Raw genomic sequence first — 24,753 nt, 5'->3', positions numbered from 1 at the left:
TCTCTGCTCCTCTTGGACGGCCGCCAACCCCCTTGTGTTTAAGTCCCCAGTACTTGAGTTGGAGTTGGGACTGTGGGGATTGGGACGGTAAAGCTTAGCGTGTGTGCAGACTGCAGGATTTGTAAGTTAGAGCAAGCAAGTCCAGAGGGGCTTGAGTTGAGGTGTGGGCACCACGAGGGGTCCAGAAGAGAGTCATAGAGGATTAACAGCACAATGAAGCATTGTCGGTTCTGCTCCATCAGAGAGAAAAATAGCAGGATAACTTAGAGAAATAGACTGTTGAACAAGAGATAAAGGGCAAAAGAGGGACTCAGAGAGGGGAGAAGAAGAAGGTCTAGCAGTGATGTCATGGTGGAGTGAAGGTGGGGGGCGGTCTGTGGTGCGCCGGTGGTGGTGGCAGTGGTGGTGGTGGTGGTTCTTGGGCGGGGGCTGTGGAGGAGAGCTGGGCTGAGAGCGAGGCACTCAGTAATGTGAGAGTGCAGGGTCAGGACTGCAGAGTGTCTACCTGCTCTCCCCTGGGGCCCGCAGCCCAGGCTATTATCAATCCCCTCAGTGGAGCCACAGTCTGTCATTATTCACTCACATGCATACACACACATGTTCACGCACAGCTTCATGAACATTCACGCACTGGCACATGCACTTATTCACACTCAAACTCTCTGAACACGCATCCACTAATCCACTGTCACAGTCTGGTGGATAATGCATTCACAAGCAAACAGATGTAAACACAGAAAGAGAAGAGAAAACCAACGAGACACTTAGAAATGCAGTTATCATATACATGGATGACGGGAAGCCAATTAAAGCATCAGAAGCAGTAAAGAGTAAAGACGTGGGTTTTATTAAAAAGTCTCGACTTAGTCAGATACATTGGTTGATAACCACTGACTGGTTTTAACCTCACAGGGTCAGAAAAAGCAACAAAGAGGAGTTCCCATAATCCAATATGACATCTTCAAATTACTTGTTTTTTCCAACCAACAGTTCAAAACCCCAGAAGATGCTATTCACCATCATATAAAACATTTATAATAGTAAATCTTTGGATTTGAGAGGTTACAAATCCGCAGATTTGGGAGGATGAACTATTATTTTGGTTAACCCACCAGAATTTTCTGCCAGCTAAATAATAAGTAGGAGGAAGGAAATACATGGAGCTAGATCAGTGACAAAAAAAATGGACTTTGCCATTGAAAGAAAGACAATTGGCATTGAAAACAAACCTACAAAAGAAAGATCAAAGGTTTTCATTTTATTTTGTTATTTTCTTTTGTTGAGATGTGTTTTTCAGGGACAGGCTGACTTTTTTTTTTAAATGCTGTCTTCTATTTCTTTTTGCTATTGTCTTTCACAAATAACCAAGTGAAAGCTATAAAAGCTGACATTAGCTGACATAAACTAACCTCCAGACCTCAGACCAGCATAAGGTAAACTTTAATCCAGCCAGGTCGAACATGAACAAACAACAGCAGAGAGAAACAGACTTAAACTACTCTCAGTTTGGGAGTTTCAAGTGAACTTGTGGAAGCTGTTGCTGTAGGCACGTTATGCAGTCATGTTAAAATCTTTGGAGCTAAAAACCTCTGGTCCAGAAGAGTATCATTTTCTCATCAGTATGGAGATTATATGTAAGTCAAGCTCTCCTTGTGCCTCCCCTCAAACTACTCCTCTTCACGCCAAAAGTGTGGAACCTAGAAACTGACAACTGGAGATGTTGAAAAAAAAAATGAAAGTGAAAAAAAGACAAATGTGATCAAAAACAGAAGATTGTAATTGAAGAACACACGAAAATCCCCCCAAAAATTAAAATAAAGCAAAATAATTTTTGACATCTTATGAATAAAGACATGTTGTACTTGTCAGTGGAAGTTTTTCAGTGCCAACACTTGTTTCAGTGTCACAACTTTCCCCCAATACAAGTGTTTCGATGCCAATGTTTCCTTTTTCAGTTCAGGTTTTGTTATTATTGCCAAAGTTTTCGATGCCAAAATAAAACAAAGTCACAGTTCTGGCCCCGTAGATATGTCCTTTCAAAGAGTGACATAAAAGTCTTTTCTACATTCATTATAGTGGCCTTTTCGCCTCCAGTTGGTCTAAAATGTCTTTATTTATCAGCAGAGTCAGCACAACACTGAGTTAATCCCCAGAGGAAGTGCTGTCAGATGTTAGTTTGGTTTTATTCTGGCTGGACAAGCAGGTTGTGTTTTGGTGTGTGTGGTGGTGACAGATACGCTGTTCGTGCTCCCGCTCTGCTGCAGGTGAGCATTGCTTATAGACAGCTGCAGCAGTACAGCCTGTGCAAGCTTCAAAGGAGGCCTTTATTCTCCAGCCTGACCTGCAGCACAACAGCGACCTGCCTGTGCTGTAATCCTGACCTCTGCCAGTTATTGACGGTCACAGGTGGCTCTGTGTTCGTGCATTTTATTGTCTTATCTTAATTTATCTTTCTCTCCAGAGCTGCTGCGGAATGATTCAAATTTCCTCATGAGAAAATAAGTGCTTTGTAGGATTAAACAGATTTTTTGCACAGTACCCACTTTTACCCATTTTAAAAACCTTTCCTAATTTTCTTTACACCTCGGCTTCACAGATGATCAAATTTTGATCTGAATTTCCATAAAAGCTGTTGTGGTGATGCAACAGTATTTCAGCTCCAAGTTTGGATTAAATCAGCGCACACTTATTGTACTGTATGTAGCACAATCACATTACAAGGTTATGATGGACATTTCACACAGTATAATGTACTATATATATGGACAGGGCAACACTGTAATGCATGTTACATTAGGATATATTTCCTCTGCGTGAAGGAATGAGATGTTATATAAAACTTTTAAAGGAAACACTGTTTCAGTTTTTAAAAATATGTCCGCTGACATTTTTTCCGCTAGTTTGGGGTGAAGCAATCTCCTCAAAAAAATCTAGTTCTACATCGACAGCCCAAATAAAAACCTCATGATGCAGTCATCACACTGAATAGAAACCCAGCAAAACAGTTTTTATGCACAAAGCCAACAGCGTGTCACTGCCACTGCCTCGTGACTGTTATTTCATCCTGTTGGAAGGCGGGCAGAGTCTAAACGCTGAGGGAAACTATGTTGATGTAGCGCGCAGCTAAACTGCATACCTCATTGTACTTTCATGACTTTTCCCATGTGGAAATGTTTGGATTCGCAGTGTTGCTCAGATGTCATACGTGCTGTTAAATGAGTGCGATTGTGATAAATTGGGATGTTAGACAGGAATGACACACAGTCGGGATGGTAATGGCCCTGTGTGTGTGTGGAGCAATCTAAAATGTCTGGAGCGTAAATGCACATATTTAGGTCTGGAAAAATACAGGTATTTATTCAGGTGGGGGACCGTTTTGCTCTGGTGGACCACTACCCCCCACCCAACACATACACACACCACCACCATTTGGCCATCACTCCATCACTGCTCACTATTACGGTAATCCAGGCCATAACGTGGTCAATTGATTACATTAACCTGTTCAACACAGCTAACCTAAATGCCTCTTGTTTGCACTAATTCCTAAATGCTCAAGGAAACGGAGCTTTATTGACGGGCATTCATCCTGATGTCAATGATAACTGGAGAATTATTGATTGTCCTGGTACAGGTTAGGAATCCAGCGGCTGTTTTTTCAGCTGAGTTGATTGCTGTATGCATGTGGGTGTAGCTGCACCCTGCAGCTGGAAAACAGTGTTCTTACAAGCAGGGATTTGGTGGCAGTTGTATAAATGATGTCACCGCGTGCAGATGGAGTGGTCTGGGTGTTTGGATGGCTGCAGCTCTGAGCCAGTGACTGTGACAAGACTGTTGTCAGGAGTTTAAGCTTAGCCCAGGCCTCATCTGTACATGTGATTTATTGATGTGGCCATAAGTGTGGATATGCTTGTTGGTCAGCACACACTTTTGTGGTCAACAAGGGGGATTTTTCCCCGCAGGGCTCCCACCGCCGTAGCAGTTTCTAAAAGCGATTCCCGTCATGCACATCTCATGTGGTTGTTATGACAAACATTATTCATTCATCATCACCACTGTCGTTATTCATCCATTGTATTACACGAAGTGTGCTCGTTTAAAGTGCATCCAAAAACTCCCAAGATGCCTCAACTTTGAACTGCAGCACGAGTACACGGCTGCATGCTCTTTTTTCCAGTCCCACTTCGTTGCTGCAGAAACAAGTGGAAACTGAAAATGAGAGAAGCTGGGGAAAACACTTACTCTGAAATAGCACAGACGTGAAATGAATAAATGTGTAATTATTTTTAAGATGCCAGAGCACTTTTCTTTAGTGATCTCAGACCGTACAATGCCATTTGTCGATAGCCTCCCATCCAAACATGGTGCTGTAGCCAGCAGGATCCGGTCCATCCTAAACAAAATCCAGTATGACCATCACAACTTTCTGTCTAGTTCCATTAAAACTCAAAAAGACATCTGTGAGAGAGTTGGTACTTTCTTCCCGGTTTGTGTGTGTGTGTTTTTCCCCCTAACTATTTAGAAAAATTACATTTGAAACATTCAGTAGTTAATGTTGTAAATATGACTTAAGTCATTAAGCTTGTTCTGTGCGGAAGTGGGAAGTAATGTAGTGCAAAGTCTTCCTTACTGTAATTAAAGCAATTCTTTTTTTTGTATCTGTAGTTAACTTTTACTCCCAATTTTTTACTTTTACTCCCAACATTTTAATGCAAATTTTCAAACCAGGCTTGTTACTTTAGTAGTTTGTTTTAATGCATTTGTGGTGTAATATGGATTATTTTTTATTTAGCCTCTTTGCACAACCACCTTCCCAGCATCACAAGATTGATTCCAATCTATCAGTGCAAATCACTCAAGACAGACGTTGCAAGAAAGTGCATATAATACTTATCATGTTTATTGATTAAGTATTCATTTATTTCCTTTCTCTGTCCGTCCAAGGTCAAGATTGAACCATCAGGCTCAACAAATGTGGTTAAATGTTTTCGTGCATTTTACCACATTTATTTACAGTTTTAAACCAGCCTTTGAATGATTTGTTTGTGCATGCAAGCACTTGATGGTGGTGGTAGTTGAGATTGATGGTGTTCTATGATAAAACAAAGAATAATGATATCACTCATCTGCAACAGTGCAAACCTTAAAGTATTCTGAATGTCTGTCTCTGTGTGTGTGTGTCTTCTCAGGCCTGTCCCCGGCTCTCTGTCCTCATTGCTGCACCTACGAAACAGACAGAGACAGCCTCTGCCAGCCTCCATGCCTGGAACTCTGCCAGACCCGACCATGCCTGGCTCCTCCGCTGTGCTGATGCCTGTGAGTACAACAAGGGAGAGCACAGAGCACAATCACTCACGGGCACACTCACGCATGCAGAGGCAAAGTCACTCGCTCATATGTGACAGGAGTGTAAACTCAGACTATACACATACCACATACTTTTCATAACATAATTCTGTCACCATTTTGTAAGGATCTTGTATAAAAAGGAAGGATTCTGCATATAGACCTTACTGTAATTAAGTCAAAAAGCTTTCGAGGACCCACATTGGGAAGCAGGGAATGATAACAACCCAGAGAAAGGTCCTCGTATCAGGATTCTAATGATACAACATGTGTTCTCATTGTAACATAAGACAGCCTGTGTTTATGGTATGGAGAAAAAAACCCTCCCATGTTTATTAAATTAAGAGCTAAGCGATTTTGGGGAAGATTGACGGTTCAGGAAAGGGGTGCAGGTTTTGGTGATATTTTTACACAAAACACACTTAGCGCAATTAAGGCTGTGTGTCAGGTTCTCGGCCTGAGACTCTGTGGATGAGGGAGGGGGCAGGGGTCAGGCAAAGGGGGGTGGCGAGGGGCCATTCCTCGTGGAGACCACCGCACCAACCAGAGTTCAGCAGCTGGGGGGCTGCAGCATGCAGATGCTCTCACAGATGTGGTTTCTTATTTCCTGCTTGTATTGCTCTATGAACACCGCTCACATCTTCACCCTGCACAGGTGACCTCTCACTTCCTTCTGGTCTGAACACGGATGAAGACCAACTTGGATGTATTCACACAACTAACGCGCACCAACTCTCATATCGTTCACCTCATTGACACGTCCTGTACTGTGAGGGATGAGGTTGTACACGTTAGTCCAACTGACAGTCACCACACTATTATCAGAAACACACACCCCTGTTGCATGGGCTTCCTGTGTTAAGTCCCTCCGTGCTGGCTTCCTGTTTTGGGTCAGCTCCAGTTATCATCACACAGAGCTGTGCACAGGGCAGCCTGTCATGTGAAATCAGGCTCTCGTGCTCTCTCATCTCAGCCCCCCGTATTCTACTGTGCAGGAAGTTTCACGCTTTTAAGTGCTAAAGCTACTTTTGTGACAGCAGTGATAGCATCTTGTTGAGACTTAAAAATCAGAGCTAAATAAACACTTTTGGTTGATTCATCATGTGTGAAAAAACTTGTTGTGAGCGTGACTTTTATCATGGTGTTGTAACCTTCAGATGGAAAGACAAATGTCCATGGGCTCCAATATGATGGGTATGCAAGGACCCACCCACAGCACCTCCTGCTCTTCCCCTCACATTCCCTCCATGCACTCAGAAGCCAAAATGGTGAGTATGTGCATGCATTCACATGGATACGTACACATTTATGCACACACATACACAAGCGCACACACTTAAGCTCATAGTGTTGCAACCTCTCTTTTCCACTGGGCTGTGCCAGCAAAGCTGTGCACTAAGGTCTGTGTGGATTTCATCATTTGGTGTGTAATCAAAGCTGTGTCTGAACCTGCCAGTGCAGCACTGGAGACTCAGGGCTGGAATAAAGGCCCCTTTATGTGGTTGTGGCCGGGCTGCCCACCGACTGCCTGATGTATATCTTAATGTACAGAACATGTTCTGTAGGTCCTGCAACTTGTTAGCACTAGTTTAACACAGCGGGGAAAAAATCAAATGACCTCATCCTTCACAAAGCAGGCAGTTAGAGCGGTGGGAATGAGACATAGCTGAGAGCGGGGAGAGGCAGAACGGAGATGGGATTTGAAAGTTAAAGAAGTAAAAAGTTGAGGAGAAAGAAAGCTTCCACTCAGTCTGACTTTGCATTTTAGTACTGCTAGTTGTTGTGGGTGATCTGATGATTTTAATCTGTGATTCATGTTGAAGGTGTCCACAATCTACTTTTCAGGCGAATTGAGAACACATTACTTAATGGCTTCTTACTTCTGCAGTTCTACATGAACAAACCAATAGAGTGCTAAAATTTTATTGTCCATTTTTTTTTTTTTTGGGTGCAAATTTATTTTTGAATTTATTTTCACCGTTGCTAATACTTTCTTTGTTCCGAGACTGCACTCATGTTGATGTTGGGGAAGTATGCTGAGCGAGATGATATAGTTCACTGAGCGGTTTTACACAAAACTAGATGACATTTTACTATTTTTACGATAAGCTGCCACTTTATTGATTTTCTTTTTAATTCACAAACATTTTTACCAAAATAAGGTCCCATGAGGTCCACAGGAAGGGGCTTGACTTCAGCTCTCCATAGCAGGCATGACATTAAAGAACAATCTTTCATAAAAAATCGTGTTTTAGTGGTGCAAACAGAGAAATTCATAGGCTCTTCCAAACTGGCTACAGTCTACAGAGCATTGCAAAATTGGGTGAAAAGATTGCAGTTCAATTTGTGGATTGGGTTTGTGATCAAATAGATATCAGTGTTATTTTTTGGCCGAATCCCCCACCCCTAACTGCTTGTACGGATGCCAATGACTGACAGTATGCCTTTGATTAATGTCAAATTCATTAACAGTTACACTCAAGGTGATATGAACTGATAAATACTGTTGCAACATGACCTGCAGCCAACCTTTGTTTTTAAAATAAATACCTCTGAAAATGGAAGAGGCTCCGTATGAATAAGAGCAAGTGTCACGACTTGGATATCAAAAAAATCACAAACCATTGGCCGCTCTTTGTGTTTGTGGAGGTTCACTGATAGCTGAGCGTGCCGGACAGAAACATCTCGTGAAGAGAGGGAGAGAGAGAGAGAGAGGAGGTAGCAGAGGTCATTAGAAGAGTTATTGCTCTGATAGAGGAGAGCGGGAGCATTCCCAGGGCATTTAATTCTCCCTCTTCCTCCTGCTCTCTCAAGATTGATCGTCTTTGTAGTCTTTTGAATCTCTTCAACTGTTCCTATGGTAACACGCTGGGGTAACACAATATTAGTGTATTAGGCTTATCTCTCCTCTGGCCGTCATCCAGACACATCTTGCTCTTTTTTCCCCCTCCTCCTATCTGTGTAATTGAATTGTAAATGCTCTGTTAGGCCTCCCATAAACATATGCAGTCACTAAACGGCTGCAGGCCCCCTCGACCATGCAACTTTCTGGTTAGCTGGCCGCTTAGACACGAGGCACAAGCGACCAAACCTGGATCAATTGAGATTCTGATCCCTGATGTCTGAATGCGACTGATGGAATTCCACGATTGTGGACAGAAAGTGAGAGGCTAATTGTGTTATCAGGGTGCAATCTCCAGCAAAGGTTTCATAAGCATAGACGGGGTCTCTTATGTCTGTAATATCCTCGCCCGGGCCAGGTCGATAAATACGGCCCTCGCTATCGGATAACTGGGCCATGATCAGGCCCATGTGTCCCCTGCGACGTTCACAATCCAGCTATAATCGCATTACCCCGACCATGTTGACTTTCCGCCAATGGGAAATCTCCGCACTGTAACCCCACACTCCCGAGGCACGGACCCGGACGTTGACTTTTCTGCTCAGCGTTTACATTGCGAGAGAGGAGAAGGGGATTGAGTGGGACTTTGATAGACATGAAGGAAATAGATAGACAGGCGGAGTGAAGCGGGGGAGTTGAAAGTCGAGAGAGGCTATTGATATTCTTGAGACACCAAACGGTGAGCGAGAGTGAGAAATTGGAGGAATTCTTTGTGACATGAAAGGACTCCGACTCGGTCCAGTTTCTCTCCAATGGCAACTCAAATGTGTGTGGATGTTTGATATTTTGTGGTAACTGGAGGCCTCAGTAGCAGAATTAACCCTCCCCTGCCGAAGAAAGCATGCCCAGAGCCCGGGCTAATGAAGGCTAATTGATTTTGTGGTGGGCCAGAGCAGGAGGGAGGCCTGTCTCTGGTGTAAATAGTTAATGAGCCGAAGGACTGCTGTGGCCCCTTGGGGACTCATATCTCGCTCTAAGCTCTCTGTTTGTGCTCTCTGGGCCAAAGACTGTATCTGCATCAGTGCCCATCTTTGTTCTCTCCTATCTCTGATTTTCTCCTTAAGTGCCATCGTTTAAGTGGTACAGCAAAGCCCCGTGGTGTAGTAACCGACTTGTCTGTTTTCCCGTATTGCTTTTAGCTTGTTGTCTGGGAGTGTTGCTGAGATCGGAGTGTTTTATTAGTTTTGGTTCAAGTGTTTTTCTTCTTGTGAAGGACTGGGTGCTCATGCTGCCGGGTGTGGTTGTGTTCTGCTCTGTTGTGGTCTGGGGAATAGAATGGTGCGTGTTGTGCACTGGAGGTTGTGGGATAGTTGACCCTTGCAGCGTAGAGGAAACGGTGCAGAGAGGAGGCCAAGTTCCACAGCGCGCCGGCCAAAGCATTACATCAACGCTCAGAGCCGGCTCTCCACAGGGCCTTGTGAACTGTCTCTCTCTCTCACACATAGACACAGACACAGACACACACACACACACACACACACACACACACACACACACACACTGACTGCTCAAGCTCTGTGTCATCCTCCTGGCACGGTGTCACATAATTAGACAGCCACAGACATTCATACACATGCGGACAGCAGTCAGGTACTTAAAAACAAGTGACAAATAGGATGTACACAAATAAATTCACAGAAGACAGGGATGGAAAGGGTAATTCATATTCCGCACAAGTGAAAGTACTGTTAAGCTGGGTTTACGCTACAGGAGTTTCAGGATGATTTTATGTTGATTGGACTCTTCCAACAATCGGACGAGAAATCTGGTCGGAGACCTTGGTCAGTACTGAAGTTCTGCCCAGATTATCTGGTAATGTGAGGGGTTTACCAATCCAGCCTTAGATTTCCTGAACTGCTCACAAATGTATCAGGGCCACCCCGATAAATATCAATCATAAATTCTGGATAAATGACCACACTAGTCAATAAAGGAGATCTCCCAGAGCAGCTGACGATGTCGCCAAGCAACAGTCAACATTATAACCTTAGAGGCTAGTGTTAGCGAGCATACTGCTGTTGACATATTTAAAGTGACAGTTAAAATCTCACATCCAGTTCTTGCTGACGAGTAGACCAAAATTTAACGTATTTCCCCAAATATGTTCTCATCCAGGTTTGTTTCTTCTGCATTTCTATTTTTTTACAGCAAGTTGTTGCACCACAGCCTCCATTTTGATTACATCTGCTTTCCTATGAGGTCACGTGAGGTGAGGCATTGCTCTCCCTGGCACGATAATCTAAATAATATCCTGTGAGATGCGCCAATATTTTTCAAATCTTGGTAGTGTGTGCATGTTTGAACATCTCTGAAGATTCTCTGTATATGCGTGATGCAACCTGATTTCAGACTTGGCTAGAATAGTACAACTTCTGTAGTCTGTCCCAGCCTTACTTTTAAAGTCATTTAGACTTAGCTGTGTAAAAATTTACTTTGATTGAATGAAATAATAGTAAACATGCCAGACCCACTAGATTAAAGAATGCAAGTGGGTTTACTAGCAAAATATTTCATCTTATACACACCACAGTGGCCTCATGTCCAAATCAGAGTTTCTTGTGTTAATTACCTGTCTGGGCCTTTAGCATGAAGTCCTCCAAAATTGGAACTAGATTCAACCTCTTTGCTCAATCATTCTCAAAGTGTAATATGACCAGTCTCCTCAGCCTCTCTTATTGGTGAACGTTTTTTAAATCTCTTGGAGATGATTGAGTGTCTGCAGTAAGAACTGTGAGAGAGATTATAGTCAAAAACTGCAGAAAGGTCTCAGTAGAAGTTCCTCTGTCAATGCAGAAGTCACAGCTGGAGGATCCACCATGAGGATGTTAGCATTTAGCATATCGGCCAGACCCAGTTATTAATTAAGGTAGTTTTTTTTAGTTTTTTTTTTACCTATCCCAATGTACAGTTATGTATGCTCACCTTAACCCATTATGACATGATTCTTTATCATACTGTTGTTGTGTTGTGTTCTGTCCACCCCTGATGTGGATGCACATACAGTACAGTGTAAACACACATGCATGTACATGCACTTTACTCTCCTCTGAAAACCCTCCTCTCCTGCTCAGATGGTTTGATATCTTTGTGTGTATGATGAAAGACCTTTACTATCATTTCTGATCTGTAACAAGGGAAGCCCAAACAAGCCCTTATCAAGCTGGTTCTAAACTACATCTGCCTGTGCCAATTGTGGGACATGACTCAGCTGCTTCTGTCAGTGGGACCTTTATTTTTAAAGTGGAAGGATTTGGCATTGTTTTTGTGTCCATTTTAAATGAGCTCCATGTTTTCCCCACATCCCGCTTGCCTGCTAATTTCAGACAGAGGGGCCGGTGTATGAAAATGTGTTATTTATTATCTCCCAATTATCTATTGTTTACATTGTTACTAAGGACAATAAATTTGTCACTAAGCATCGGGCTAGGTGCTGAGTTTTTTATGAGGTAAACAATACTATATGTTCCTTCGCTGCAGCTCTCTTGGCTGCGGAGCTGGCACTAGATGGGTGGATGACATAATTCCTGGCATGCTCTAAATGTACTCCTTTTTACTTGAGGAGGGAAAAAAACAGTGCGTCTCTTAAAGAAACATTTCATAGGACACAGGGGGACCAATAATCAAAGTGTTTCTGTGGCTTTTTACGTTTCATTTACACAACCCTTACTGTTCTCATGTTTCAGTGTAGTTACAGAATTGCAACAGGCATTTGGGTTAATAGGCATAAGATCAAGTTGTAACCTGAACAGCGCACAAGAGTAAAAACTAGAAAGTAATGAACGCATTCTGTTCAGAAATGGCAAGAAAAGAAAACTTGTGAAGCAGCCACAGATGTGTCAGTTTCAACTCTGCTACATGGTGATTGATTGAGCGATTAGCTCAGTATGAAGTCATTTGTAAGCAGTTAAACCATTAGCGTACATGGTAACCCTATTACGTGTTCCATTCATTTTCCTCCGTCGTAGTAGGGGAGCACCTCTGGCTATACCTCTTGTTGTGGGGAGGAGCAGCATGCACACAATAGGAGTCTAACTCCAGGTTTTGTAAGCAACATCTGTATGAATGGTGGCATTGTCAGGGTATGATGTCATTGGAGAGGGACGGTTAGCTAAGAGCACAGCTGAATCTGCGGGCTGCTTCGCCTGGTTCTAGAAAATGTGTATGTGTACTGTATATGTCTGGCTCGCTTTCAGTGCGTTGGCACCCTCTCTGGCAATCACTGCCGTTGGAGTCAAAACACATCTGCGGGCTAAGTGGGCTAACACAAACCGTAAAGTTAGAGTTTACACATTGTATTTGATACAGAACTGTTATGTACATATGTGTGATTAGTTAGGTAAACACGTGGGTGTGTGATAAACAGCAGTCAAATGAGGACACAAGGTGAGAAATGCTGAGATGTAGTGTTGTGTAGAGACAGCACTGTCAGTCTCAGTGTCAGTCTCTTGGATGCAAAGAAAACTCTGCTGATGATAAACACATGATGTTTCTCTCTATTGCTATGGAGGCGTGTGGTTCAGAACTGAGGAGCCGCTGGATCAATGTGTGCCTGCCAGTTTATCAGTGTTGGACTGAGACCATAATGGGGCCCCTCTCTCGCTGCTTCCACCAGTGCCAAAGTGTTTTGGTTTGTCTGAAGCACACAGACACATGCTGTATATAGTCATAGTAAATCAAAGTAAACGGACATTCTGCGCTTCAAGATGTTCGACCTCTCACTTCCCAGGCTCCGTTCATTCTGTCGGTGATGACATGTATACATGCTGCTGTCACAGGTTAATTCAGGCCATCTTTAGCTCCATACTCATCACTGCTGAACCAAAGATAGTAGTATTAGACCTTGTATAGATGTACCTGCTGCATTTTTCACATTAGCGAGTCAACCGGGCAGAAGGTAAGCAATGTGATATCATTTATAAGATTTCCTTTCTACATTATTTAGTGGCACTTAATACAACAACCTACAATCACGTTAAAGTAACTATGAGACAAGAAAGAGGAGAATTTACGGTGACAAAGCCTAGACGCTTCTGTCATTGTCTACAATGCAATTAAAAAAACACTTGAAGGAATTCTATAGTAACCAGACAGTGAATCTGCCGTTAACCCACGTGTAAACCCACCGTGATGACACCTGCTGGTTTATGGACTACCATTTTAAGTTTTGAGTTTGGCGTTATGGCTGTCATTGTCTTGCTTTTTTATGGAGCCAGAAGCAGACCACGTGAGCAGAGTCGAGCGGTGAGAATTTCAGCTCCCCCGCTCATAGCAGCTCTCCAGGTTGTTCCACTCATTACCGCTCTGCGCTCCACTCAGATTTCACCCCGCTCCAGTCGAATCGGCCACCACTTGCTCCAAAGATAAAAAATCTGTGTTGTATTTTAATTTTAGCTTAAACTGTAGTCTGGCATCTAAAATAACAGAGCAGCCAAACTCACGTTTTCCAAGCAGAAATGATTTATTCTTGTATACCGCTTATATACCGCGTGAGCGGGAAATACGGCGACGCTCTGCGTTCCACGCAAAATCCTCACACTCCCTGCTCGCTATGTTGAAGAAGGGATTGTGTGACCATAAAATCATACATTTTCGTTGGTGAATAAATCAAATGACAGGTAGGGTTATTTTCTCATAAGCTTACATATAATTAGATATTTCTTTGAAACCAATAGAACTGCCCCCTGCTGACCTTAGAAAGAATGCAAGTTCAAGGCACTTTTTAGACCTGAAAGCTCTGTCCATATTTGTCAAGGCAATGAATTTGGTGCATGTGTCTTGATATGCCCAAATCCACGTGAACTTTATATGTCACATGTATTAAAATTATGAACAAAGAGTGACTCCTGTTGCAACGTATTGGTTGAAACATGGTATATAAAACGAGATTCTCTATGAAAGTTTATAAAAAGCAAACAAACTTTAACAGCTGAAAGTTCAAAGTTGATACTTTAAAGGCTAATGAACAGCAAGGACTTTTAAGAAAGGACTTTTGTGTATACATTTTTGTTTGAGTGGTTACGTGTTTATGTGCTTGTATGCCTAACCCTGTGCATATCTGTGTGTGACCACGTGCAGATGGGGTTATGGACTGGGGTGGCAGTTGTGGCGCAGAGCGTCGCATCTGTTTGTCTTTGGATGACTGCGTGTTGTTTTAGCTGTGCTGATGGGAGGTGTATGTGAAGGCCATTTGGTCATGGTTCAGGGCCCGTGAATGGGATGGGGCTTCGGTCGAGCCAAGCTTGGGTAAACCAGCTGCCACCACCACACTGCCAGACTGGACTGGTCCAGCCACCGTGAGCCCCCCTGGAGCCTGAGCAGTGAACGAGATTCCAAAATAACTGCTCAAACACGAGAGGGGTGATTGGGAAAAGTTTGTTGAGTCAGACATTTTTAGCTCAATAAAGTGGAGCCCAGTTAAGTCACTGCCTCATCTCTTAAACAAGTGAATACTTAAAGGTTGGACCAACTTCTGTTTTCTAGATGTCTCTGTCTTGCCCTCAGCCTGGTGATCAAGTTTAAAGGTGCAGTGTGTAGTGTGTAGGATTGAGGGGATCTGTGGAAGGGAATGGAATATAATATTCTCAATTATGTTTCCGTTTTTTGAAATGTTGTGTCTTCATTATGTTAGAATTATTGCTTTCTATCTAAAAAGGGAGCCGGCTTTTCCATTGAGTCTGCCATGTTACTGTCATTTTTCTACAGTAGCCCAGATCAGACAAATGAAATACTGGTTATGGAGGCTTTTGCAAATTTCTTTTGCATTTCTTTTTTTCACACTTTTTGCATATTTGCGTTTTAAGCAGCCAGCATAGGGGACGTTGAGTGTTTAGTTGGTTGCGATCTGGAACCTCACCACTTGATGGCACTAAAGCCTACACATTGGACCTTTAAGAGGCCCCTTCTTTTTATATTCCTTGTCTTTAGAAGGCAAAATAGATCACCACTCAGTCATGTTGGAGCACAAGAGGAAACTTGTGCCCCGTGGGTGTATTGACACTGTATGATCCTAATGTTGATATAAACATCTTGAATATGTTGATACATTTATTATCACAGGACGAGATAAGGTCTGAATGAAAGCTCCAAACACAAATTGGAACGTAGAGTACAATTTACATATAAACAGTGAGTGATGTCGAAGTTACGGGTCCTGTTTCAGCCAAAATACACAGGAGTTTGAGCTCTGTTATTTTAAGCATCTTTGAAATGATGCATGAATCAAGTCGTCACATTTAAAGTTACTTTTATTAATATGATGACACATGATTTGCCTGTCACGTTTGATTGCACAAATGAAGACACATGTTGGTGTTTATTATTGTATTCATGCTCCGTCTGTCTCTCTCACTCAGAGGCACTCTCTGTTTTCAGGACTGTAGCAGTGGGTGTAGTGATAACCATGTAGGCTGCACTGGAACAGGGCTTTACAATAGAGGCAACAGTGGGGATATACAGACTGGAGTCAGAGGCCCATCCATTAACTTGACAGTGTGGAGGAGCTGCCAAGAGTATGAGCGCATGCTTTGGAGCATGATCCTCAGTGGGCGTGTGTCTCGCTGCGCCCATACTGCCACGGTTCGTCCTTAGAGCACCACCCAAAGTGCCGGGCCCTGGCAGAACAGCCGGTCTGTGTCCATCTCCCTGTCTGTGTCTGGAACCACAGGGAGGCTCTATCCGGCCCAGTTCTGATCAGCCTGGCCCCAGAACCTGAGAGAGGAGAGAGGGGGCGACATTACAGCCTCCCATCAGACTGTCTGCCTCGCCGTTCCCTGAGGAAATCAGTTTAACAGTCCCCAGCTCTTGGCAAGCAGAGGGAGAGGGGGTGGAGGAACAGGGAAGAGGTGTGTGTGAGAGAGAGGGAGAAAGAAGGGGGGATGTTACTGCCTCTCTGGGCGAGAGGGAAATCTAATAAAATTGAACTAATGGGGGTGTGGAGTTTTAGGGCACAGAGAGTGGGTTTTGCAGACAGGCACTGGTGGGTAGTGGTGGTGGTGGTGGAGATGAGGAGGATGGAATTAGATCCTCTGAGTGCTTGGCAAAGCAGCAGAGCCTAACTTGTGCTTTCAACTGCAGATGGTGAACCCATGTTGGGTTTAGAGTGCGAGTAAAGGGGCCCGGGCCAGGAAAATTACAGCTATGATATATTATGCAATTAGAAATGCTGTGCACATGATCACTGTGCTGGTGTAGTGTGAACAAGAGGCTGATGGAGACAGACAGAAGCTTTAATGTTTCTCAGTGGAGTCCTTAATGTGAAGCGGAAGATCATTTGAAACTGTGATCTTTCTGCACTTAGACTGTGACTCCGCAGACTGGTTAAATCTGTCTAACCCGCTGCAAGGCGCCAGAGGGCCACAGGTCCCCTGATAGCACAGTGCTCCACTTTTAAGGGGAATAAAAGTGCTCACCCTGACCTCCGTAGGTTTGATTTACCCGTCCTGAGGCGGGCGTGGTCTCCTCCTTTTGTACCTGCCCCGTTGCTCTTGCTTCCTCCACCCAGGGTTAATAGATATGAAGTCATCTGCCGAGAAGAAACCTGAGTGTCTTCTCAGGATGTGCCCAGAGCACTCACAGGGACATCACTCAGAGCCCCCCCGGTGTCAGAGAGGAGGCAGCCATTAATAAATATCATTAATGGGTGATCACCTGGTATCCCTGAGACCACATAAATGAAAGAAACCTAAAAAAAAGGAGTAGGAGTGGAGAGGTCAGGGGGCAAAGGTCTGAGAGGAGACAGTTCCCCTCTGGGCAAAAGATGGCTGATTCAGGGATTGTGTTTAACAATGGAAAATCAATAGGCTTACTACGTTCAGTATGCGTACAGAATGCATGTGTCAAATGCACACGATTACACATATAGGCTGCTAGTTTATAGATTTATCCTGGTAGGAGCTGACATGTCTTTATGGTGTCATGAACTACTCATCCTCTTGTTGTGTCTTTGCAATTTTTTTTCCAGCAGGGCAGACAGTACTGCCACAGGCTAACACCTGCACCGATTTAATGACTGTTTTCTCTAGCGGCCATGTTTCTGCAGGAGAAATGTATATGTATGTGTGTGTGTTATTAAGAGTAAAATGCACGTGGTGGTTAAGTTTCTTGTGCTTAGCACAGTCTGGGGGAAATACAACCATGTGTTAAAGAGTCATTAGGGAGCTGATGAAGGTGTTTAAGAATCACAGCCTGCTCATCATCGCGCTGCTAACGTCACTGTGGTTCTGGATACAAAGACTTAAGTTTTGGCCGGGCTGGGCTTAACCGAGCTGGAGTCTCGACGGGCACTTCTGCAGAGGTAGCTTCAGGAATAGGTTTATATCACGGTAAGGGTTTTCTCTTCTGGCACAATTTGAAACATTGAGTTTTCTTTAAACTAATTTAAGCTAGGGCTTGGAAAAATAGTGATACTACATCACTATCGTAATATGAGACTAATGTAAATCGAGTCAAATTTGGGATATCCTTCGATGACGATATGGTATAAGTTTAGTCTTTTCCTGGTTTTCAAGGCTGCAGTATAGCAAAGTAATGTCATTTTCTGAACTTACCAGGCTTAATCTAATACTTGCCTTTAGCCATGTACTCATTATATCTACGTTACTGATGATTATTGATAAAAAATTTCAATGTGCTAATATTTTGGGTCATACATATTTTGATGAATTTATAAAGTGCTGTGGAAGAGATTTCTAAATATCTAAATATATATTGTGCATCACAATATATCTTAAGAATATTGCGATATTATTTTAAGGCCATATTGCCTATCCTTAATTTGAGTGCTTGACACATTCTGCCACTAATTTAAGTAGTTTTTTTCTCACTGTACATTCCTTTATCTCTTGTATCTGATTGTTATGTAGGATAGATTTTGCTCCAGATATGCTGTCTTTTTTCAGAAGTATAGATATTGTATACTGATGTTATTGCGTCATGTCAGTCCTCTAATCGTGCACCAACCTTTTGTTTTGTCTCTGTCCTTGTTTGTAACTATCACCACTGACTCTTGTTGGAGTGGCCCCTCAGCTCTTTGACCTGCCTCAGTACTCTGACACTCTCGGGCCTCTTCGGATGCGGGCTAATTCAATTAATAAACAGATAGCACCGTGCTGCCAGCTAGAAAGCTCTCAGAGACACTGATAAATGAGCACTCGCTGTCTTGGGCTGATGGTGTGTGGGGAGGAGACACTCAAAGCCATCTAATCTCCCTCCACCACTGGTCTCTCTCTCTCTCTCTCTCTCTCTCTCTCTCTCTCTCTCTCACTGTCCCCCTTCACCTCCCTTTCACCCTCTCTGTCCTTCTCCCCCAGCGCCTAGTTGGCAGGGAGTCAAATGAGGATCCTACCCACATGCAGACATCTTTACTAGGGCCTCAAAATCACGGCAGGCAGCCTGTAGATTCGGCAGGCTTCCGCTCATCAGGTGATTGCCTGCTCTGTGACTAAGTGGCAGGCGATTGTCAAACCCTGATTGGTTTTCTGTTTCATGAGAGGGGTGGGCCTCACCTCTTTCCAGCTGACTGACAAGCTGAAGGCTGAAGGGAAGGTGTTTAGTCAGGTCTGTCAACTGCAGATTTTACCCTGTGATACACGGAAGATGTCCTTGTCAACAGCGGTGACTATGATTAATATCTGTAAGCTTGTTTAAATCCATTTTCTTTTTTGGATGCATGACAAATAGCTGTTTGTTATTTCTGCATGTCCAGATAGATATCAATTACATATACGGGTACTTAAAGTATGTGCTGTTGATAGTACCAATATATTACAGTCAGCTTGAGCTTTCTCACTGCCACTTGTTACCCTCAGTGATTTGCAGTATGACTCTGTGATGCTGTAGACAGCTGCAGGCCTGTGTCCGTCCCGGTGTGTGTTCCTATGGCCTCTGTGGTATTTTAACCCCTGTCTCGCTGGTCACTAAGAATGAAGGGCTGTTGCCCCTGAGAGTTGTGCTGCTGAGGCTGTGGTGGAGGCGGTTAGCAGGGTAAGGGTGTGATTCACAATGAGGGCCAACAGATAAAAACAAACTTGTGTCTAGAAGTGTTGTTCAGTTTCAGTATGTCAGGCATCCTGTGGATTGACGAGCAGAAACTGTACTCAGCCAAAACAGGCTTGGCAAGGTCATAATTTCACTGTGCAGGTTTCATGTGTATCACATGTGCTGTGTATGGAATAACAATGACTTGTAAATCCTCTCACAAGTACATATGTAATTTGTAAACATAATACAAACCAGAGGGGTACGCTCTTTTTTGACTGTTCCACTTTTAAAATGATTTGTTTGACTGTGTTTCCCCCCTCCTGGTAAAAAAGCTTTCCACTCACCGACAGTGTGTGAGAGAGAGAGGAGTGGAGGCCCGATGTTGTCGTGTCCTAGCGTAGTGATCCAGACCAGCTGGATGCCATTCCCTATGGGAATCATGAATGTGAAGGTTGTTAAAAGATATGGAGCCCTGGACCCGGCGTGGACACGCTGACAGCAGCTGGGAGTAGGGGGAAGGGAGCAGGGGGAGGAAAGTGAGCACTGGGAAAGAGAATAAAAAACTTTGTGGAATTCACAACAGTAGCTCTGAAATGAATGTCTTTGTTTTCAGTTTCGCTCCCAACGTTCTGCTCAAAGTGACAATGAGGCAAGTTTTAGACAGAATCTAAGGCTGGACCTTATTTACTCACATCAGCAGTACACTTGCTAAATAAATATACATTAATCGAAGTTTAACAGTCTCAACACGCTCTCAATCTGTTATTCTAAAGCGGTTCAGACACACATTTTTTATTTTGTCTGGGTTTCTGTACAACACAGCCTGAGGACATTTTTTGGCACTTGTGTATTTGCATTAGAATTTTTTCCTGGTCTTGCGGTTGTCTTTATGTGATGCCCAGAAAAACAGACCCTTGAGGAGAGGTGTGTTTGGTAAACACGTGGGACACAAAGACTGTGGTCTCCCTCGCAGGCCGCGCAGAGACACACCAGCCCAGTCAGGCCTAAGTAGACCACACGGTTAAAGCAACAAACCTCCTGCTGGGTCAACTGCAAGGGAGCAGTCTGAGGCTAACACCTCGCCAGAGAGCTCATCTCACATGCAGTCATCCAGAGATACACATATGTGCATAGAGTAGAGATGCTATTAAGAATATGAGGAGGAGGGACTGGTGGGATGGCAATCATGGAAGGTAAAGCAGGAGAATGACAGGACTGAAGGAGACACAGAGGACAGCCTAAGTGGCTTTGATTTGTTCTCCCGACATATAGATTTATGGAGCTGTTCATCATCTCTGAGTCAACACAGCAACCTGCTTTAACTGTTGATCAACACACTGACTGATTAGAGCATCAACACAATTTTCGTTTAAGGCGAAATGTAATGTATACGTGCTCATTTTCAGGTTCATAATTTCATTTACAGTTTGTCTCTTTATTTCCAAAGAGGCTCTGTTTTAGCTCCTGTCTTTTTAAGGCCACACCCTTCTGAATACCCAGTCTCCTCTAATTGGTCAGCTCACACACGCCTGATCCAGCACTGAAACAACAACAACTGTGCAGCTGTGCTAAATCAATTCTTACGTGCCAGACTAGACCAGGACATAAATTATGCAAATGTAAGAATCTTTGTGATGTAGTGTGATGTCCCAAAGTCACAAAATTAAAGGTGGGATGAATGAGGAGACATTTCAGGAGAGAGGAGCTCCCATTGGCTCGAACTTTGGCCTTTTTAACTTTTCAGATTTTTACATGCACTAGAAACTATATGACATACCAAAACTAGAATACATAATATGTCTCCTTTAAACGATTCATAAACTGTATGTTTGGTGTCCATTTTGTCTACACAGAGGCTGAAGGCTGCACTTTCACACCACCCAGGTGCCATTGCCAACGGCAACATGAACTCCATGGGCCACATGATGGAGATGATGTCATCGCGGCAGGAGCAAGGCACCCACCATCACATGCACCCGCACCAGCACCTTCAAGCCCCTCCTCACGCGTACCAGCACCATGGCCACCACCACCACAGCCAGGGCCATGGCCAGAGTGGTCACCACCACCCGCAGGGACACAACCCCCATCACAACTCCCACAATCCCCACCTCCATCCCGGGCACCCACACCAGACCTCACCGCACCCTCCAATGCACTCTTCTTCACATGTAAGCAAAACACATTCCCTGCAGAGCCAAACCTTTTAGACAGCCACAGGTTCAATAACACATTAACTACACTGCACATTAAAACCTCTCACACTGTATAGGTTCCATGGCTGAAACAAGGCAGCGCTTTAGTTGCTCTCTGAGCAGTTTTGAAGGCAGCTATTAGTGGTTTAGTATAGAAGTATAGTGGAAATGATGCTTCAGATTCACACTAAGTCAGTGGATGAGCACATTTTCCCTCGCTGCTGCCATAATGCCAAGTGGTTTCCTGGCAACCATCTCAAAGGTAATTTTTCCCTCTGAGGGTGGTCAGCTACAGGTCAGTGTCGGACGCCTGCCGAGGAGGGAAAGGGTCATGACGAGGCCATAAAGTGCCCTTTATAAAAGATGCTCAGGACTGTCTTTTAAAAATCATCCTCCGCTGCCAAGCTGCCATTACGTGGACACAACTCACTCCAGGTGCTGAAGAAGTTTTATAAATGCTGGTCCTGATGCTGAACAGACAGCCTTGGTTAATGGTCCTGGAACATCTTAGCCGTGAATATATTTGGTTTAATTTCATTTGAAAGTACTGCACACAGCATTAAGAATAACATGATGTGAAACACTTTGTCCTTGCATTGTCGAACGCCCCCTGTAATGCCAGTCATTTTGGTTGAAGGACGTCGAGAAATGCAATTCACTGTATGTTCCAAATGTATCATTAAGGCATTAAAACAACACTCTGTGAAGGCACGGAGGCCATTAAAGCAGCTTGTATTTTCCATGGTTCTCATAAAAATGGTAATGATCTAAAGACTGAAAACACTTGACCTTGCCAAGTATATGTCAAGATCTGTCAGTTCACGTACGGTTTTAGAAACGAGTCTTTTGACTGTGTCTGGTGGTGTTAGCCTGAGTGGAAGTGGGCGGTGGAAAACTGCCTCCTGACACCTCTTTAACAAGGTGGGCAGGCTGGTGAATCAGCCCAGTCACTCACTCACTCTGTCACTCCTGACGCCCACGGCCCAGCTCATGGGGCACGTGGCACAACCAGATGTTGTTTTTGGGGAAGTTGCCAGACGTAAAATAGCTGCAGGAGGTAATGTATAGATGCTTGTTTAGAGGCTCGAATGATTGACAGCAGACAGGTGGCTGGTTGTTTACCAGGTGTGTCACAATGGTTGCGTGTCTGGTCGGATTGGTAGCAGACACTCATTTACTGATACCTCCCTCCCCTCGGCCTGTGTTTCAGATGTCCCCTGCAACCCAGCAGATGCAGCCCACACAGCTGCAGTCTCCGCCCCCCAGTGGCGGGCGGCGCAGGCGGGTCGTGGACGAGGATCCAGACGAACGTCGGCGAAAGTTTCTGGAGCGGAACAGAGCAGCAGCAACAAGATGCAGGCAGAAGAGAAAAGTGTGGGTGATGTCTTTAGAGAAGAAGGCGGAGGAGCTCACGCAGACCAACATGCAGCTTCAGGTATACAATTAACCTCAGGTGTTTAGAAACTGCCACAACCATTTAAACTTCTATATCTGTTCACATCACCAGTTGCACTCACTGGCAACAACAGACAAACAGTTTTTTTTGACTAAGTTCCTTTTTAAGATCTTCATGGTGTCATCCTATTTTGCAAGAGATAATGGTGATAAGTGGGATTGGTTTGAGTATGAGAATGATATTCAAAAAACAAATATCTGAATCCCAATTTGATTAATGAGTTTGTCAGCTCCTGGGCCACCAACCCTGATTTAGACAGTTAAAAAGGCCCTTGTTTTGGATTTAATCACCTCAAGCTAAGAATCATGTTTTTGTTACCTTAGAATGAGCATTTTATATATATGGAGGATGCAGGTCCTGTTCCTTGGAGTCTGGCCGTTGCATCATCATGTTTCTACAGTATCCCAGAAGGGTCAAACTAAACACTGGCTTCAAACCTAACCTTTAAAGCAACAATATGTAGCAATTGGCATTTTGTCTGGAACGACTTCTCAGATGTAATGTAGGTACTAACTACAAACAAAACTCATTATATCATAACAATATTATGTGTTGAAAACTTGTATCTTGATGTGTGTAACGCTGTGATCCTACTCTCAAGTTGGTTTATAAGACACTGAGCCATCAAAATGAAAGTTAAGTTGCATAATGTTGCTTTAATTGGAGACACTGCAATGCTTTTTTTATGTACTAGTCAATTTTGAGATATGGTGCTATTTTGTATCCGTAATATGTCTTCTTTCAGACTCATGGAAAAAACACATTTATTTAGCTTATTTTAGTTCAGATTTCTGTTCAGGAAATGCAAATGTGTTCATATGTAGTTAGATTTATGAATTTTTTGATATATTTAGACATACAGTGTTAAAATGCTAAACTCAATCCAGTATATATAATAACCATCATGACCGTATAGGTATATAGTAGTAGTTACTGGATAACACTGTTTGTCATCGGTACACTGATGCGGATAGTTATCAAGTGATTTAGGATGATAGTGTAGCCTGCTTTAATTGTGGATTCCCTGGACAATAGCCTTAAAATGCTCCTGTGTTCCTCCTGCAGAATGAAGTGACCATGCTAAAGAACGAGGTGACCCAACTCAAGCAGCTTCTCCTCACACACAAGGACTGTCCCATCACCACTATGCAGAAAGAGTCCCAAGGTTACCTCAGTGAGTAGCTCAAACATAAACACAGACACACACACACTCTTGGGAATATGACCAAAAACACACCTTCATCTGGGTGCCTTAGCCATGCAGTGCAGACAGCAGTGCTGTGGAAACGCTCTTTAGTTGTCTTGCCAGAGGAAAGCTTTAAACTGAACTGTGATGGACACACAGTGACTGCCAAGACTCTTCGCTTCTATGTGCTGGTATCCAGCACCCACGCTCACTGCAGGACTCTTCCGTTCACATACGGGTGTTGCACACTCTGCTAGCCGGCCTGGACTGAGAGTTCATAGTCTAAATCTCGCATGAGACCTGTTTTTCCATCTGACAGCACCTCAGCGCGCAGAGGCAGCCGAGACACAACGTGAGAAAGACGTCACAGGCTGCATGTTGGCATCCAAACTCTCATGGATGTCCCAGGATCTCACTGATTGCCGTGCTGGGCCTCGGCTCCGCTGTGCATGACATCAGAGCCCCACCCTTTGATACGGATACAAGTGACATTTCCATGTAATTAGGATAAGGCACCTCCCTGTGTGGCTTTAGCACAGGAAAATAAGGCTCACATCCCCCCTTTGGCTGAATGGTTCTTTTATACAGAAGAGAGCCAACTCCCAGACTGGGCTGGGAGAGTTTCATCGATGAGTCTAGCTTGTGTACAGATGTCACCATCAATGTGTCCAGAAGTCATCAGGCGTGTTTA

At 43.8% G+C, this 24,753-nt stretch overlaps 1 protein-coding gene across 3 annotated transcripts in view; it reads left to right on the top strand.

The window, feature by feature from the left end:
• The window catches only part of creb5b (cAMP responsive element binding protein 5b), a 54,172-nt gene that overhangs the window by 26,396 nt on the left and 3,023 nt on the right, over window positions 1-24,753 (top strand). For all 3 annotated transcript variants that reach the window (XM_030394685.1, XM_030394686.1, XM_030394687.1), the window contains 5 exons: window positions 5,190-5,316; window positions 6,504-6,614; window positions 21,079-21,396; window positions 22,631-22,855; window positions 23,942-24,050. In XM_030394685.1, coding sequence (XP_030250545.1) covers window positions 5,190-5,316; window positions 6,504-6,614; window positions 21,079-21,396; window positions 22,631-22,855; window positions 23,942-24,050 — 890 coding nt within the window. The remainder of the gene's footprint in view (window positions 1-5,189; window positions 5,317-6,503; window positions 6,615-21,078; window positions 21,397-22,630; window positions 22,856-23,941; window positions 24,051-24,753) is intronic.

The sequence above is a fragment of the Sparus aurata genome, chromosome 17, assembly GCF_900880675.1.
Source record: "Sparus aurata chromosome 17, fSpaAur1.1, whole genome shotgun sequence".
In the NCBI taxonomy this organism is placed as follows: Eukaryota; Metazoa; Chordata; class Actinopteri; order Spariformes; family Sparidae; genus Sparus; species Sparus aurata.
Note: the sequence above shows the minus strand (reverse complement) of the source record. Positions and strands in the feature narration are given on the sequence as shown.